The 20,229-nt window shown below is 36.5% G+C and overlaps 1 protein-coding gene across 21 annotated transcripts in view; it reads right to left on the reverse strand.

Moving 5' to 3' along the window:
- The window catches only part of FAM135A (family with sequence similarity 135 member A), a 119,902-nt gene that overhangs the window by 81,189 nt on the left and 18,484 nt on the right, over positions 1–20,229 (reverse strand). For 11 of the 21 annotated variants that reach the window (XM_082474089.1, XM_082474088.1, XM_082474072.1 and 8 more), the window contains 2 exons: positions 11,042–11,236; positions 3,743–3,822 (listed from right to left, as the gene is read on the reverse strand). The exons of 2 other annotated variants lie outside the window; for them this stretch is intronic. In XM_082474089.1, the coding sequence (XP_082330215.1) occupies positions 3,743–3,822; positions 11,042–11,236 (275 nt within the window). The remainder of the gene's footprint in view (positions 1–3,742; positions 3,823–11,041; positions 11,237–20,229) is intronic. 8 more of the 21 variants (XM_082474090.1, XM_082474092.1, XM_082474093.1 and 5 more) reach the window with 1 other exon arrangement.

Consider the following 20,229-nt stretch of genomic DNA (forward strand, 5'->3'; position numbering starts at 1 on the left):
CACATTAACGAAATGAAGAAAAATGAAGGATAAAATGAAGGATAAGAATGAAGGATAAAAATCATATGATCATCTCAACAGATGCAGAAAAATAATTTGACAAAACTCAACATACTTTCATGATAAAAACTCTCAATAAATTAGGTACAGAAGGAATGTACCTCAACATAATAAAGGTCATTTATGACAAGCCCACAGCTAACAAATCCTCAGTGGTAAAAAGTTCAAAGTGTTCCTCTCAAGTCAGGAACAAGAAAAGGATGCCCACTCTTACCACTCCTGTTCACCACAGTACTAGAAGTCCTAGCCACAACAAACTGGCAAAAAAAGGAAATTAAAGGCATCCAAATAGGAAGAATTAAAGGAATTTACTTCTTTAGTTAAAGAATTTAAAGGAAGAATTAAAATCATCTCTGTATGCAGATGACATGATCTTATACATAAAAACCCTAAAGTCTCCACCAAAAAGCTGTTAGAATTAATCAATGAACTTAATAAAGTTGCAGGACACAGAATCAACATATAAAAATCAGTTGCATTTCTATACACTAACAATGGACTACCTGAAAGAGAAATCAAGAAGAAAATCCCATTTACAATAGCATCAAAAGCAATAAAATACTTAGGAATAAATTTAACCAGAGGAGATGAAAGACCTGTACACTGAAAACTGTAAGACACTGAGGAAAGAAACTGAAGAAGACACAAATAAATGGAAAGATAACCTGTGTTCTTGGATTGGAAGAATGAATATTGCTAAAATATCCATACTACCTGAAGTGATCTACAAATTTAATATAATCTCTATCAAAATTCCAATGGTATTTTTCACAGAAATAGAAAAAATTATCCTAAAATTTGTATGAGACCACAAAAGTTCCTGAATAGCCAGAGCAATCTTGAGAATGAAAGAACAAAGCTGGAGGCATCACACTTCTTGGTTTCAAACTATATTGCAAGGCTATAGTAATCAAAACAGTATGGTATTGGCATAAAAACAGGCACATAGATCAACGGCACAAAAAAGAGAGCCCAGAAATCAGCCCACCACATATGGTCAACTAATACCTGACAAGGCACCAAGAACACATAATAAGGAGAAGAAAGTCTCTTCGAAAAGTGGTGCTGGGAAAACTGGACATTCACATGCAAAAGATTCAAACTGAACCCCTATTTTATATCACTCACAAAAATTAACTCAAAATGGATTAGACTTAAATTTGAGACCTGAAACCACAAAGCTCCTAGAAGAAAACAAAGGGGAAAAGCTCCTTGACATTGGTCTTGGCAACGATTATTTGGATTTGATACCAAAGCAAAGGCAAAAATAAACAGGTGGGACTACATTAAACTACAAGGCTTCTGCACAGCAGAGGACACCACCAACAAAAGAAAAAGCAACCTACTGACTGGGAGAAAATATTTGCCAATCATATATCTGATAGGGGATAATATCCAAAATATATAAAGAACCAAACAACTCAACAGCAAAAAAACAATCTGATTTTAGAATAGGCAGAGGAACCAAATAGACATTTTTTGGCAAAGAAGACATACAAATGGCCAACGGGTACATGAAACGGTGCTCAACATCACTAATCATCAGGGAAACGCAAATCAAAAGCACAAAGAGATATCACTTCACATCTGTCAGAATAGCTATTATCAAAATGTCAAGAGATAACAAATGTTGGCCAGGATGTGGAAAAAAGGGAACACTTGCGCACTGTTGGGGAGAATGTAAATTGGTGCAGTCACTATGGCAAACAGTATGGAGGAGCCTCAAAAAATTGAAAATAGAACTTCCAAATGATCCAGCAATCCCACTCCTGGATATATATTTGAAAGAAATGAAATCAGTATCTAAAAGAAAATTCTGCACTCCCATTTTCATTGCAGCATCATTCACAATAGCCAAGAAGTGGAAATAACCCAAGTGTCTGTCAGTGGATGAATGGATAAAGAAAATGCAGTGTTTCTTTAATTAATGGAATTACTATTCAGCCATAAAAAAGATGGAAATCCTGTCATTCGCAGCAACATGGATGAACCTGGAGGGCATTAAGCTGCATGAAGTAAGTCAGACACAGAAAGACAAATACTGGATGTTATCACTTACATGTGGAAACAAAACAAAAAAGTCAGTTTCATAGAAACAGACAGTAGAATGGTAGTTGCCAGGGGCTGGGGTGTGGGAGAAATGGGGAGATGTAGGTCAAAGGGTACAAACTTTTAGTTATAAGAAAAATAAGTTCTGCAGATCTAATGCACAGCATGATGACTATAGTTAGTAATAAAGTACTGTATACTTGAAATCTGTTAAGAATAAATCTTAAGACTTCTTTCCCACAAACACACAAAACAACTAACTATGTGAAGTGATAGATGTGCTAATTATCTTGACCATGGCAATTTTTTCACATTGTATCTGTATAACAAATCACATATGTATATGTACTGTACAATGTATGTGTATAACAAATCACATTGTACACTTTAAATATATAAAATGATATTTGTCAATTATTCCTCTATAAAGCTGAAAATATATATAAATAAAAAGGTGGTCCAGAAAAAAGAAGTTTTTCTAGAGTATTTTCCAACTGGCAACTTTAGGAGATACAACAGAGCAGGACATTTAGTCTGCTGATTAAGGAAGGTCAAAAAGGCAGTACCAATCTGTCCTGTAACATTAGTTGTTTTAACCTGTTTCCTAGAAAGTAGACTTACAAAAGACCTATTGACAATAAATGTATACTCCAACATGTACACCAGGCCAAGAAGAAAATTAATTTTGAAAAGAAAAAAGGTACATATTTTTGGTCATAAGCAATAGGCCTCCCTGAGCATTTTGACAGTCTTCAGAAAGAGTAAACTCTCCATTACGTACAATTCATTAAACTTTAACATTAACCAGCATTTTGGTATCCATAGTACGCTAAGAAAGATAATCCTCAACACTTCAAATTCCCAGAATATATTTTTAAATTTCAAAAATGAACTGAACTGTGTTCAACATAGCTTTAATGTTAGGTATACTTATTATTTTATGATGCTTTGAAAACTAGTAATTCATATTAGAAATACATGATAACTCTCTAGTACGTTTCATTAACCATTTCGTTTTCTAACTGCTTAGACTGAAACAGAGTATACTGTATCAGGAAAGCTGAAAAAATGCCCAATGATTATGTCAGGGCCACCAGTTTTGGCTCCAATCCTTTAATGCTGGTGTGTCTCCTCAGAATATGAGTAATAAAAGAGCTGCTATAACATGTCTATTTTATGCTTTCTGGCCCTTTGTTTTCTAATTAGAGTAATCAACCAGAAAAAAAAAAAGTGGTTGAAAAATATTCTCAAAACGCATACTATAAAACTTTATCATAAAACACCTTTGTGATCATATGTCAAATTATGTGTCCACATTCACTGTGTATTTGTTAGAATTATATATTACATGATATAAATGATACCACCCCCACTTATGTTTGGTTTCATGGAAATTTCACATACTTTCTTTTATTCACTCATCGTAAGAAACCTAAGAGGGAGACAAGGAACCTATAATCAAGCCTGTTTTCCTGAGGCCTCAAATATATTTTTTATAAGAGGTATGAGAATGATGCTCTTTGGCATCTTATATTTGTAATTAAAAGATAAAAATAATTATGAAAAGTTATTATTGGTCATTATAATGTTGCTTCACAATTTTTTAAAAAGTTGACAATATTCCTTGGCTTACCTGCTGCATGTAACAAACTAGCTTCTACTCTGTGGGGAACTCTTGGTGGGATTTTCATAGATGCACGAATCTGGTAAAAACTAAAACAAAAGAGACAAAGAAGTCACTTCAAAACATTTAAAAATATGCAATGCTGCAATTTCTATATATCTATATGTATTAAAAAATAAAGTTGGTCTGCTTCTATCAGTCTCCCACAGTATTTACTGCTGGTGGAAAACAGTGTATCAGATCCACACACAGATCAAATACTAGCATGGCATAAAACCCAAAGGGAAACAGGCGTGTGTAAAGACAGACGAGAGAAACAATCTTACTTTAAATGAAAGAATGCATAGCAACCATAGGAGTTACTAACGGTTCTAAGAGTTTCACTGCTTTATTTGATTTATTCATTTTTTTCTTTTAAAAGATAATAAATTATTCTTAAGCATAATTTTGAGAAAATACAGGATTAATAGTAGATGGTTTTTAAAAAATTAGTTTCATACTATAAGATATGTATTTGGTTTAAAGAGTTCAGTATTTTTTCGAGGTCATAACTATTCTGTTTAGTTTATGCACTTTTACTTGCTTATTTATTCTACAAAATTAAGAAAAAATATATATTAAAAAAAATCTACCAGTCATTAACAATATCAGTTTAAACAGAAAAAATTATGAGATAAAAGTATTATAATATGCTTGTGTTTTAACATCATTACACTACTAGTTTGTGTAATGGAGGATACATGTATCTTTGTACACACACACACACACACACACACACATACACACACACACAGGGTTACTAAAAGCTAAATGAAGATTGTAAATCAGGGATGACTTTAGATGGACCCTAGGGAGCTGAATATTTAGTCTTTATTTTTCTTTAATAATTTCCTAGATGATAGTTTAAATATTACATTTGTACATAATACAAAGATTAAAATATATAAATATATTACTATTATTTCTAGGAAGGTGTGGCCTTGAAGAGAACATATGGTCAGATCACAAAGCCCGAATTAAAGAGTGAATGAAACAGTAGCCAATTAAATTTAGAACCTTTAAAATCACAATTTGGCCTTAAAGAGACATGGCAAAACTCCACAGAGATAGATGCTTAGTTGAGATTAGGATGAGGTCACCTTGAAGACGTGAGATGACTGAGAGGAAAAATCAAAGTGGAAACAGTAGGAGCCTTGGGACCAAAGAAGAGCAAAGTTTTAATTTTAATTAAAGATTAAGTGAAATATTGCTATTTTAAAATATTCAGGTATGTGGTATAAGAGCTTAAGAATAAGCAACTGATAGACATTTCATTTTAAACTTCTTAAGCACAGGAACTATGTCCTATTTATAAGTGTACACCCTCAACCCTAATATAATGATTTGCACACATAAATTCAGAGACATTTAAACAACACTCTGCATTTACTGTATACTGTTAGAGTATCCTAATTTAAAATTCCCTGAATTTAAATGTGCATGTGGGACTTCCTTGGTGGCGCAGTGGTTAAGAATCCGCCTGCCAATGCAGGGGACACGGGTTCAATCTCTGGTCTGGGAAGATCCCACATGCCGCGGAGCACCTAAGCCCGTGTGCCACAACTACTGAGCCTGCACTCTAGAGCCCACGAGCCACAACTACTGAGCCCGCATGCCACAACTACTGCAGCCCACGTGCCTAGAGCCTGTGCTCTGCAACAAGAGAAGCCACTGCAATTAGAAGCCCACGCACTGCAACAAAGAGTAGCCCCCGCTTGCTGCAACTAGAGAAAGCCCCTGTGCAGCAACAAAGACCCAATGAAGCCAAAAATAAATAAATGAAAAAAAAAGTGCCTAAAACATACGGTTCAACTCATTAAAAATAAATAAATGTGCGTGTGTATACATACACATACACGTACCATTAATTCACGACTTATTGAGGACCCACCTATGTGTTAGCCACTGGGCTAAGTTCTAGAGATACAGGAAAGACAAACCACTGGAAGTGATTACCTACATTATTTTAAGCGATGTTCACTTTGCATTTATAAAAGCAGTCTATTATGACTGTAAATATATTTTTTAATTAAAATTAATGGTACTTTAAAGGTATAAATCTTCAAAAATGAACGAAACTTTCAAATGTGCATATGTTAACTTTTTTTACGTAAAATATCATATAAGAGATAAAATTTTAAAAGCAAAGGATAAAATATTTCCTTTTCTAAGGGCTGTGGTGAGCTAGGTTATTCAGAACAACTTCTTGCTAAAAAAACAACTAAAACAGCCAAATAAAGTATAAAAATATATCTTTGTAAAATTATTGAAGAGGTAACAAAATAGTATGGAATTATCAAACAAAATCAGTCAGGTAGACAACGCAGTGAAGTTGCTTTTGTCCTGCAGGCATCTGCCGATCCATTCTGACAAACCTTACTTTCGGCTTTAAACGCCTGGGTTATATTCCTAATATATAAAGAGCATCTAAAAATTGAGAAGAAAAAGGCCAATTAACCTAAAAAAATGAAAAAGAAAATTAATAAACAGTTCACCAAAAAAGAACTGCAAATGTCTCTTAAATACATGAAAAAATTTTCAATCTTATAATTTTAAAAACTGCAAATTAAAACTATAATGAGCTATCCTTTCTCATCTGTCACATCGAAAGAAAACCAGCAGTTTGACAAAATACTCTGCTGGTGAGACTCTGGGCAAAAAGGAATTCTTCCGTACTGCTGGTGAGGTAAAATTGTGCAACGCCATATGGAGGGGAATTTAGCAATAAGGAGCAAAAACACATAGACATTTACTCTTCGACCTAGCATCCCACTTTTAAGACTATTTCCCAAAGATACTTTAGCAAAAATATTCAATGAGGTAGCACGAGGCTATTCACTGCAGCCTTAACTGCAACAGGAAAACTCAAGAAAAAAGCAAAATGTCCATCATTAAGGGATTGGCTGAATAAACTACGGTGCAACTATACAATGCAGTACCACATGGCTATAAAAAGTAATCTTTTATATATATATTTTAGTATATCTATATCTACATTTACATATATATATTTAGTATATCTCTACATACTGCAAAGGAGTGATCTCTAAGATACATTTTTTACCAACAAAAGCAAGCATGGAACATGTGTACTATGCTACCTTTGTGTAAGAAGAAAGGATATGATTATATATATTTTTTGCCTTTTAAAAAAAGTAATAAGGGGGCTTCCCTGGTGGTGCAGTGGTTGAGAGTCTGCCTGCCAATGCAGGGAACACGGGTTCAAGCCCTGGTCTGGGAAGATCCCACATGCCGCGGAGCAACTAGGCCCGTGAGCCACAATTACTGAGCCTGCGCATCTGGAGCCTGTGCTCCGTAACAAGAGAGGCCGCGATAGTGAGAGGCCCGCGCACCGCGATGAAGAGTGGTCCCCACTTGCCGCAACTAGAGAAAGCCCTCGCACAGAAACGAAGACCCAACACAGCAATAAATAAATTAAGTAAATAAAAAAAAAAGTAATAAAAGGGAAGGATATACACAAAACTAATAAAAAATAAAATGGTTACCTATACGTGGGGGAATGGGGTCAGGAGAAGGGACAGAGATGAAAACAAGGCCTCTCTCAATGTATGTACTTCAGAGTTTTGATTTTGGAACCACAAAATATTTTTATATAATAACAAAATAAATTAAATTTAAAAAAAGCAATCCCCTAAACCACCCTAAAACAACTGAACTTAATGTGTACCTTCTTAACTGCAATTTCACAAAGTTCTTTCAAGTGATTTTTAAAACATAGTACTTTAAGGGCCTATTCCTCATGGGATATATCCTACAATAAAAGAGAACCCCAAAGAAGTTTTAAACAACATTTATAGTCTTGTTGGTGGTGCTACTATTATTTTGAAATTATCGTAGACATATTTGCACACACATGAATAAAGCAAGTTAAGTAATCATGTTATTAGGAACCAAGATTTTCAGTGTAAATGAAAAGAGATACAAATATAAAATTAAAAAAGTAAAATCCTTGTAATCTAAAATTAGAATAGGAAAATAGTAAAAATTTATCATGTATTTTTCTTTAAAAAAATGTATTTTCTATCTCTGTCAACTGAGAAGGCCTAGAAGCAATGACTCAATAAAAATGTGTATCTTTAACACGTATATTACGATCTCTAAACACTATTTCCTACTAAAAGGAACTAGAGCCCGTTGGCTGATTCCAAATCTAGAGCAGGGAATATACTAGAATCTAGAAAAGCTAGTCACAGTAGGAAACACGGAAGCTCTCAAATACTGCTTGTATCACTCCATGAGAAGTTCACAGAAATCAACCTACAAGGCTCTCTCTGAACATCAAGAAGACTAATGATGCAGAATTACCATCAGATACATTAAAAATCCATGAGTTCATATTGGTATAGGCATAACTTGTTTTTATCACACTTTATTCCAAGGTATTGGGGTGGCCAAAAGGTTCGTTCTGTTTTTTCCCATAAGATGGCTCTAGTAGCCCTTGGTTGTCTTTAACTTCATTCAAAACAATTTTATTAGATTGTATGTGACAGCTGTCATATCAGCATGCATTTAAAAAAAGACTTATCAAAATTGGTGAATTTTTGTGCAGCCTTTTTAATATTGAAGATGGAAGAAAAAAAGCAACATTTTCAGCATATTGTGCTTTATTATTTCAAGAAAGGTAAAAACGCAACTGAAACGCACAAAAAGATTTGTGCAGTGTATGGAGAAGGTGCTGTGACTGATAGAATGTATCAAAAGTGGTTTGAGAAGTTTCGTGCTGGAGATTTCTCGCTGGATGATGCTCCATGATCAGGTAGACCAGTTGAAGTTGATAGCGATCAAATCGAGACATTAATTGAGAACAATCAACATTATACCACGCGGGAGATAGCCGACATACTCAAAATATCCAAATCAATTGTTGAAAATCATTTGCACCAGCGTGGTTATGTTAATCGCTTTGACGTTTGGGTTCCATATAAGTTAAGCGAAAAAAACCTTCTTGACCATATTTCCCCATGCGATTCTCTACTTAAATGTAATGAAAATGTTCCGTTTTTAAAACATATTGTGATGGGCGATGAAAAGTGGATACTGTACAACAATGTGGCATGGAAGAGATCATGGGGCAAGCGAAATGAACCACCACCAATCACACCAAAGGCCAGTCTTCATCCAAAGAAGGTGATGTTGTGTATATGGTGGGATTGGAAGGGGTTCCTTCCGGAAAACCAAACGATTAATTCCAACAAGTGCTGCTCCCAATTAGACCAAGTGAAAGCAGCACTTGATGAAAAGCGTCCAGAATTAGTCAACAGAAAACGCATAATCTTCCATCAGGATAACACAAGACCGCATGTTTCTTTGATGACCAGGCAAAAACTGTTACAGCTTGGCTGGGAAGTTCTGATTCATCCACTGTATTCACCAGACATTGAACCTTCAGATTTCCATTTATTTTGGTCTTTACAGAATTCTCTTAATGGAAAAAATTTCAATTCCCTGGAAGACTGTAAAAGGCATCTAGAACAGTTCTTTGCTCAAAAAGATAAAAAGTTTTGGGAAGATGGAATTATGAAGTTGCCTGATAGATGGCAGAAGAGAGTGGAACAAAACGGTGAATGTGTTGCTCAATAGAGTTCTTGGTGAAAATGAAAAATTTGTCTTTTATTTTTACTTAAAAACCGAAGGCACTTTTTGGCTAACCCGATATTTTGTTTTTTTACAAGTTGAAGGTTTCTAGCAACCCTGTGTCAAGCAAGTCTACTGGCATGATTTTCTCAATAGCATTCGCTCACTTCATGTCTCAGTGTCACATTTTGGTAATTCTCACAGTATTTCAAACTTTTTCATTATTATTACATGCGTTACAGTAATCTGCGATCAGTGATCTTTGATGCTACTCTTGTAATTGTTTTGGGGCGCCACAAACCACTCATATAAGACAGTGAACTTAATAAATGTTGTGTGTGTTCTGACCGCTCTACCGACCAGCCATTCCCCCATCTCTCTCCCTCTCCTCGGGCCTCCCCATTCTCTGAGACACACGATATTGAAATTAGGCCAATTAATAAACCTACAATGGCTTCTGAGTGCTCAAGTTAAAGGAAGAATTGGTTGTTTCTCACTTTAAATCAAAAGCTAGAAACGATTAAGCTTAGTAAGGAAGGCATGTTCAAAGCTGAGGCAGAAAACTAGGCCTCTTGTGCCAAACAGGTAGCCACATCGTGGATGTAAAGGGAAAGCCCTGAAGGAAATTAAAAGTGCTGCTCCAGTGAACACACGAATGATAAGAAAGCAGAACGACCTTATTGCTGATATGGAGAAAGTTTCAACGGTCTGGAGAGAAGATCAAACCAGCCACAACATTCCCTTAAGCCAAAGCCTCATCCAGAGCAAAGCCTAACCTCCCTTCAATTCTCTGAAGGCTGAGAGAGGTGAGGAGGCTGCAGAAGGAATGTCTGAAGCTAGCAGAGGCTGGTCCATGAGGTCGAAGGAAAGGAGCCGTCTCCATAACAACAAAGTGCAAGGTGAAGCAGCAAGTGATGCTGTAGAAGCTGCAGCAAGTTATCCAGAAGATCTAGCTAAGATAATTCATGAAGGTGGCTGCACTGAACAACAGGTTTTCAATGTAGGCAAAATAGTGTTCTATTAGAAGATGCCATCTAGGACTTTCATATCTAGAGAGAAGTCAATGCCGGGCTTCAAAGTTTCAAAGGACAGGATGACTCTCTTGTTAGGGAGGATGCAGCTGGTGACTTAGCTTGAAGCCAATGCTCATTCACCATTCTGAAAATCCAGGGCTAAATCTCCTCTGCCGGTGCTCTCTAAATGGAACAACAAAGCCTGGATGACAGTACATCTGTTTACAACATGGCTTACTGAATATTTTAAGCCCGCTGTTGAGACCTACTGCTCAGGAAAAAAAATTCCTTTGAAAATGTGACTGCTCATTGACAATGCACGTGGTCACCCAAGAGCTCTGCTGGAGATGGACAATGAGATTCATGTTGTTTTCATGCCTGGTAATATAACATCTATTCTGCCGCCCACGGATCAAGGAGTAATTTCCACTCCCAAGTCTTATCATTTAAGAAATACATTTCATAAGGCTATAGCTTCCAGAGACAGTGACTCCTCTGGTCGATCTGGGCACAGTCAATTGAAAACCTTCCAGAAAGAATTCATCATTCTAGATGCCATTAAGAATATTCATGATTCACGGGAAGAGGTCCAAATATCAACATTAAAAGGGGTTCAGAAGAAGTTGACTCCAACCCTCCTGGATGACTTGGAGGGACTCACTCGTCAGTGGAGGAAGTCACTGCAGATGTGGTGGAAACAGCAGGAGAACAAGAACTAGAAGTGGAGCCTGAGATGTGACTGGATTGCAGCAACCTCATGACAAAACTTGAATGGATGAGGAGCTGCTTCTTATGGATGAGCAGAGAAAGTGGTTTCTTGAGATGGACTCTACTGTTGGGGAAGATGCTGTGAAGACTGTTGAAATGACAGCAAAGGATTTAGAATATTAAACTTAGTTGATATAGCAGGGACAGGGTTTGAAAGGATTAACTCCCATTTTGAAAGAAGTTCTACTGTGTATAAAATGATACCAAACAGTGCTGCATGCTACAGAGAAATGGTTCGTGAAAGGAAGAGCCAATCAATGCAGCAAACTTCATTGTCTTATTTTGTCACATTACCACCCCTACCTTCAGCAATCACCGTCCTGATCACTCAGCAGCCATCAACACTGAAGCAAGACCCTCCACCAGCCAAAAGATTACAACTCACTGAAGGCTCACATGATGGTTGGCATTTTTTAGTGATAAAGTATTTTTAAATTAAGGTATGTGCATTTTTTTTTAGACAAAATCCTATTGCAGGGCTTCCCTGGTGGCGCAGTGGTTGGGAGTCTGCCTGTCAATGCAGGGGACACGGGTTCGAGCCCTGGTCTGGGAGGATCCCGCGTGCCGCAGAGCGGCTGGGCCCGTGAGCCACAGCTGCTGGGCCTGTGCGTCTGGAGCCTGTGCTCCGCAACGGGAGAGGCCGCGATAGTGAGAGGCCCGCGCACCGCGATGAGGAGTGGCCCCCGCTTGCCGCAACTGGAGGGGGCCCTCGCACAGAGGCGAAGACCCAACACAGCCAAAAATAAATAAATTAATTAATTAATAAAATCCTATTGCACATTTACTTTTTTAGGTGTAAACATAACTTTTACATGCTCTGGGAAACCAAAAAATTCCTGTGAATTTATTTATTGTGATATTCGCTTTATCGCAATGGTCTGGAACTGAACTCATAATATATCCGAGATATATCTGTACTAAATAAAAACTGATGATATTTGAAAGATGCTAGAGCAACAACACAATATTCTGAAAACTAGTAAATAAGGAAAAGAAGAAAACATTTGCCATGTCTTTCCTGTATAAACTGTATTTCAGAGTAACCAAGTAGTTAATGAGGCAAAATTCTTCTTCACAGAATTATAGCTAATAAATGCAGAAGGAATAATAGAATATCACCATTTTGTAAGCCCTAGTAAAATAAAATAATGACTCTGGACAAAAGTTATGAATAGGTACTATCAACTAAGTGATGGGGAACTTTATAATGGATGCAGCAGATTGACAATACCTGAGTCAATCTCATGAAAAGAGGCAGACATTTTATGTCCCCAAATATAAGGTAACAGGAAGGACACAGCATCAGCTATGAAGGACTCGTCTCAAAAACTATCAGAATTTAATCAAGCTTTTGGATCAAACTAGCAATTACAAATTTAAAAAGAAATCTAAGAGACATAACACCCAAATACAACCTGTAAATTTTGGAGGGATACTGATTCAAACAAACAAACTATAAAAACACATTTATAAGATGACTGAAGAAATGAGAACACTGTTTTATTTGATGCCAAGAAATTATTTTAAACATTTCTTTAAGTGCAATAATGGTTTTGCAGATTTTTAAAAACAAAAGTCTTCCTGTATTAGAGATACTAAAAAAAGATTGGGGAGGAGGGTAATAGGTGAAATAAGGAGAAAAAACTTTGATAATTGTTGGCTAGATTATAGGTATATATGTGTTTACTATACTTTCAAATGTTTTAAACTTTTCTTTAAAGAAACAAAAAGTGGGTCCTGGATTGGTATTTCCCAAAAGGCCAGACACAAGGAAAATCTCTCTCAAAGAATAAACCTGAAGATCTTGGCAGAAATCAGAACATGAAAAAAAAAAAAAAAATAAGAGATGCACAGGGAGAAAAAAAGAAGAGGGTACATAGAAAGCACAAAATATAAGATAATGAATATAAACACAAATATATCAGCAATTACATTAAATATAAATGGACCAAATGCTCCAGTTAAAAGACAAAGAGTGCCCTAGAGAATGAAAAAGATAAATCCCACTGTACGTTGTCTACAATAGAAAAATTGAAAATACAAGGATAGAGAAAGTCTGCAAATAAAAGAATGGTAAAAGGTACACTTTGAAAATTTTAACCAAAAGAAAGCTGATGTCACAATATTAATATTAGACAAAACAGAGTTAAAAGCAAACAGCATTATTAGCATACAGAAGTCTTTTCATAATGATAAAAGCTTCAATTCACCAAATTAGCACTTTTAATTTGTAGGCATCTGTTCTCAAAACATGGGGTATGTCTGTTATAAACAGAAAATTATTGGATTTAAAATCCCAAAGTCTGCCTTTAAACCGGAAAACTTAAAACTATTTGAGTTTTATGGTCACAATAATTTTAAATGTTTGCACTTGTCATCTTGTTCTATATTTTTTGTTTTTGATGTTGCTTACTTTTTCCATTCCTTCATTTGCTATGTCGACTCTGGTTAACTTGCTTTTTTTTTGTAATAACCACATATAATCTCTAATTCCATTAGAAAGCAAATAAGTTTTTCAAAAACATTAGTATATAGGTATAGGTTTTTACAGAAAGACATTTTTTTAAATTTTGCTTTACATTTATGTAAGATGCAGAATTTAACAATTACTTCCCCCACTGTCATTCTCCTTTTCCATATTTTATTAATAAATCTGGAGAATCAACTCACTCATCTGTTTGAAATGAACAGTTTTTAAAAACGCTAAGATTTAATTTTGTAAATATATTTATTTTGACTTATTTCTATCATTTCAATAAGTTTCAAAGCTAATCTCCTATTACAACTTCCTTAATTTAGAGTTCTAAATTTTTACTCCCTTTCCTGTTGTTCAAGAACATATCACAAATAATTTATTCAAAAAGAGTAAGTAAAGAGTATATTTTCTAAGACTCTGTATTTTCTTAGAATATCTTCCTACTGTTACAAAAGACAGACTACTTGGGTCACTACATCTTCCCTGCAAAGCTCCGAAGAGGCTGTGGCGTTATTGTAGGATCATGAGTAATTTTAGGAAAAAAGCTTCAGAGCAGATTCTTATTTCCTTTTAGGGAAAATCTTTTGAAACTGGATACTTAACAGAACTCTTTAATTTTTGAAATATAAACTTTTTACCCCAATATGTTAACTTTTAAAATCCATTCTTTAATTTTGTCAAGAAAACAATGAGCTCACTTGCTGTCTCAAAAAGTCTTTATTAAGATCAGGAAAGATCTATTCTTATTGTTTATTATCTAGCCGAATTTACTGGTTACCTCTTTGAGAGCATCTTGTTATTTACAGGTGGAACTCTCATAAAATCCATACAGATAGTCCCTGGGTTAAGTAATATTTGACCCATAAATAAATTCCTCTTCACGCAAATTGTTCCTTAAATTACATATTTGCATTATTATGGAAACACATTATTGTACACTTTGTTAATGAGTACACAAATTCATAAGTTTCATGTTTCTCTTCCCACTGGTGTTTGCATTGCCTTGAAGTCACGTCATTTATGCTTTGATCTCTTTTCACAGTTCCTAATTTGATTTCTTGTATTTATTTATACTTCAAACACAGATGCGTTCAAGGCCAGTACTGGCTAACTGTTGGTATACTCAGTCAGTATCAGCTCCATCACTGACTGTTATGCTCCATCATTATGATCCTTCAAAGGATGCAGACATCCTATCTCACACAGGCCACAAATGGCAGACCTATACTATGGCATCGATTTCTAAAAATGAGGTAGGACACAATAATGAGAGAAATCCAAAGATTTAGAAGTAGTCTAATAATTGATGTAAATTGCTGTGAGAAAACTAACTTTTCTGACTACAGAGAATGGTTGATTCATTTAAACCTGAGAAAGTGATGAACTTCTTAGATAGTATTCTCAGTTCTTATACCTTACTGAAGAAACAGACAATTTTAGATAGTTTTGAAGGCCTTGAAGAAAACTTGAGGTGGTTTCCTGTGAGTCCAATCAGCACCACTTAATCAGAAGTCCTCAATTTGTGAACTTTATACAACATATACACAACATTATAGACAAGGGATCATTTTTTCCAAGGTTGTAATCAATGTCAATAATCCAAAAAATCAGCATGAAATTTTCTGACTCTGTTGGCTGACAATCATTTTTAAATCAAACTGTCAACTTCCCATGAGTTTAACAACCTGAGAATCATAAATGGAAGGGATTTAAGATTGTTTTGTTCAGAGCCTTTAAAGACTGTGGTATGGAACCTGGTTTCTAGGGTTCTACAGGCCTTTCCTAAGAGGATTTCAGCTCCACGGTTTTGTGATGTTACTGAAACCTAAGAAAACAATTTCTAAGTCCATATCCTTGATCTTCTTTATTTCCAAATCATAATACATTATTCACCTTGCAGTAGTATAGCTTATGACAAGGGAATGGTGCTAGGACTGACTGGGGAAAGCAGTTGTAGCTACAGGTATGTAATTAAACTGTTTTATGGGAAACCACATGCGAAAGAAAATAAAAAATAACAAAGTACTACTATCATCGTTTCAACTTGCACCCCATGGCCGTTTCCCTCATTACTTGTTTTATTATCAGCAGTATGCTGGATTGCTGACTGTCCCAAACACACCTGGAAACAAATCAAACTGATAACATTTCACTTGCTTTACAAAAGAATGTTAAAACATACAACACTTTGCCCAAGTTCCCACACTTTCTAAATATTTGAGAATACCTAACGTTAGTCCATTTGCTTCCTTCTGAAATGAATTAAAACTCAACTCCATTCTAGAAGCCATTCACTGATATTCTAAAGCTGTGTTCTTTAAACTGTGGTACGTACACTGGCGCATCTCTGTGACATGTTACCAACCTGCAGTGAAATAAAGCAAACCGACTCCATCTCAGAACACACTGTTTTAGCTAGTCTTTTTTTTTTTTCTTCCTAGCAAGAGTTTCTCACTGAAGAAAGCAGTGCATTAATCTACATTCTGGCAAAAGTGCCTCACCTCTTCTTGAATTAGTAACAAACTGTATGCAGATGAGTACTCAATAGCAACATCCAGAATTCCAGAAAAAGATGTTCTCATAATTTTGCAATGGTCTCCAAAGAGAGGAAATTTCCCCTCCAGTTTAATACCTAACTGAAATTGCTACAGCTTCGATTTAATACCACTCTCTTATCCTTTATGCTGTTGAGAACATGTGTTTAAATAACATTTTTCCCTGTATATTTAAAAGGCGATCTCTCCTCCCCCTTTGGAGCCCTCTTGATAAACGAATTTTGAATAGAGTCAATTGGGAAGTCCACCAACTTGTAATCATGTACTTCTAGTATAATAAACAACTCAAAACAAGTTAGTTACACTGAGTTCTTATATCTCTCATTTATATAAGACATACGCCCACATACCATTTAATAACATCAAATTTATAATCAATGCTGTAGAGTCTCAATTTTCTTTTCAGAGTTTACAATCTACCATACTTAAAAAAAGACAGAATAGGTTAAAATGAAAATACAGCTAGTTTTTCTTTCGATTGTTAGTATCTGGGCCATTGGTTTACCATTAAGGAAAAACAGTGTAATTATAGTAAAAACAGACCTACTCAGATGCCACATGTTCTCTCTCTTCTGCGCCTGCCGACAGCTTAGGCCCTACCTAGTCGGTTCCTTACCGTGTAACAACAACGGTGGCAAAATTAAACACTACACACTGTGGGCGCGCAGGACAAGGACCATCACCAAATGTGCACGAGAAGCGCTTCCTCAAACTCCACCTCCATTTAGTTCTCGCTGGGCTATGACTCTAGTGCTGTTCAGTAAGATATTTATTGATGTTATTTTAAAAACACTGAAGTAAAATACTGCACAGGACTACAGGCAGACCTCGTTTTATTACACTTCACTTTATTACACCTCGCACATAATGTGTTTCTTTACAAACTGAAGGTCTGTGGCAACCCTGTGCGGAGCAAGCCTATCGGTGCTATTTTCCCCAGCAGCATTTGCTCACTTCGTGTCTCTGCGTCACAGTTTGGTAATTTTTGCAATATTTCATTTTCACTGTTATTATGTTTGCTATGGTGATCTATGATTGGTGCTCTTTGACGTTACGGTTGCATTTTCTAGCATTAAAGTATTTTTTACTTAAGGTATGTACATTGTGTTTTTAGACGTAATGCTATTGCACACTCAACAGACTACAGTTTAGTACAAACATCACTTTTATATGCACTGAGCAACCAAAAACTTCATGTGACTCTACTGCAATACGCACTTTACTGCAGTGGTCAGGAGCTGAACGTGCAGTCTCTCTGCGTTCTGCCTGCATTTCATTACTTGAATTTGTAAGTTTCTCATCTCAGTCTCCTAAAAAGTCATTTCATAAATCAGAAAATAAATTGGAAAAGATACATTCTATTTCCTAACATTTAAATATAAATTTAGATAAATTTATCTGTGTATCTATCAAAGCCGACAGTTATTTAACGTAACAGCCAAACACAAGCTCTAAATTAACTTGCTTATGGCAAAGGTAGTAAAGACCCAACAAGAAGCATAAAGAAAAGGTTTAAAAGGCAGGAACTGATAAATCAGAATAGAAAAGAGTAACTTATATCCTTGAAAATATTCTTACAAATAAACAAGTCAAGCAATATATCTAAAGACAATGAGCCTCTAATTATTAGATTTTAGAAAGATCAGTAACATAACAATATTGTTCAAAAGTCCTCAATGGATGTGGAAACTAGATTGCAGAATAACAGAAAATTAATGAAAGCAGCAATCATAAGTGCTATGTTTACGACGGCTGACAATAAAATGGAACAACAGTTCACTTAGTCCTCATCTCCAGTTCCAAACCTCCAATTATTTATGAACTATCTCCACTTGGTATCTTACCTCAAACTCAACATATGGAAATGAACCAATTCTGAGTCCCACACCATGGCCCCCCTTCAACTTCATTGCTTATTTCAATATCACTAATATTGTCCAAGTCAGTGTGATTCGAAACTTCGGCATTATCTTTTCAAATTTCTTCTCTTTAAAAATTCTAAATTTGCAAAGGTAGAACAGTGCACCCATATCCCACTGCCCATTTTTCACCTGTGAAAAAGATTTTGCCATATTTGATTCACATATTCATTTTTTTCTTTGCTCAGCTATTTCTAGGTAATCCTAGAGATCACGTAAATCCACCCTCCACACACGTATTTTTTATGCTTTTTCTGTCTCTGCACCATCCTCCACACGGAGTCACTCATTAAATCCTACTCTTTATTCCCCAAAATACCTCACAGAATAACAAAAACCAAAAGATGCTAAAGTGTGTGGCAGACTGACTTTAAAATGTCCTCAATTTCTTCCTCCACCCCTGTATCCACACTCTCGCAATGAGACTCCCGTTAAGATGTGGAGTGTAGCTCCCCACCCCTTGAATCCGGGCTGGCCTTATGGCTTGTTTTGGGCTGTACAATGTGGAGGAGATAAGAGTGAGCTAGTTCCAAGCCTAGGTCTTAAAACGTCTTCTTGTACAGTTTCCTTCTCTCTCTTTGGATCCCTGCCTCCTCTATGACAATAAGCTGGAGGATGAGAGATGATAAAGCAGAGCTGGGTGCACCCAGGTGGGGCCATTCTGCACGAGGTAGCACCCTGCCAGCTGACTGTGAATTCGTGAGCCCAGCCAAGATGAAGCAGGCCAGCCCAGATCAGCAGAACCTTTCAGCTGATCCACAGATCTGTGAGCAAAAATAAATGCTTACTGCTGTGATGCACTGAGGCTTTGTGTTTGTCGTCAGCTGCATTACTGTGGCAATAAATAACTAATACGAAAATGGGTACTAACGAAACTTAAAATATGTGGCACTGACTTTGGGACCGAAGTAACGGTTAGCTACAATTACAGAGGCAAGAAAAATAATGCAGAAACTACAGGAGACTGAAAAAACAGTGACCCATGTTTTGTAGTGATAAACTTTTGGTCAGTATGCTTTCAAACAATAACTTAGAAGAAGATAGACACTGTACCTAAGAAACTTTTGGACTCGAGCAAGCTAATTTCCTGGCAGAATGTTGGAAACGTCACCTGGTTGCTCCTAGCAAGGGTAGTAAGGTTTTGCAAGAAAGAGATGAGCTAAAGAAAGACCTGATCATTTCACAAGCAGAATTTAGAGGAACCAAGACTTCCTGGGGAGGAAAATAAAACTGCTTACAAAGATCTAATAAAGGGAGTGGCTGTAAATCCCTTTCTTAGATCTCCAAAGGAGTTAAGGGCAGTGTCTAAGTAGACATTCTCAGCTTGACAAAAAGGCTTTTAGGAAGTTAAAGGGCGTGATCCCACAGAATTCTTACCTCCAAATAGTAGTGATTCATTGAGAGAGTAGTCACGTCTCAAGAAACAATTGTGGGTGTGGGTTTCAGAGCATGGAATGGACTATATCAGACATACAGAATCCCCATAAAGTTTTACACTGAGTTTCACTGGCCAGAGAGCCACCAGCCCAGACCTGGCCTGGCCTTGTAACTTGCTTAGGCAGCAGAATGCAGTGAGGAAACAAGTGTGCCAATACAAGGGATCCTGCCACTTCTGCTCTCTTTCTTGGCCTCCTGCCTCCGTCATGAGAACAAGCCCAGGCTGTCCTGAGAGACCACGTGGAGCAGAGCAGAGCACAGCTGTCTGTTTTTTTCAACAAGATGGCAGAGCCAAGACAGACAGACGAACAACAGAAGATTTCTCTCACCCAACCCCGTCGGTCACAGCCCCACCGCTACCACTGCCAGCACAGGAATTCAGGTTTGTATCTTGAGACATCGTGAGCGCCTCCCCACTGCTCCCTGCGCCTCTATTTCTTCTACACGACCCTCCATCCAATATCACCATGCTCTTCATCATGTCAGTAAGTGCTGATTGTAATAACAGTGACAATTTCATCCCTGCTTGGAAACCATCAATGGCTACCCAAATCCCTCCAGACATCAAAAGCCCTTCACACACATAACCTCTCCTCTCTTTACTATCTTTCCACAACTCTACTAGAGAATATCCAACCTCCTACTACTCTTTAAAATAACCTGTTCATCCCTGTTTCCGAGACTTGATTCATGA

The sequence above is a fragment of the Balaenoptera physalus genome (assembly GCF_965194825.1).
Source record: "Balaenoptera physalus genome assembly, chromosome: 9".
Taxonomy (NCBI): domain Eukaryota; kingdom Metazoa; phylum Chordata; class Mammalia; order Artiodactyla; family Balaenopteridae; genus Balaenoptera; species Balaenoptera physalus.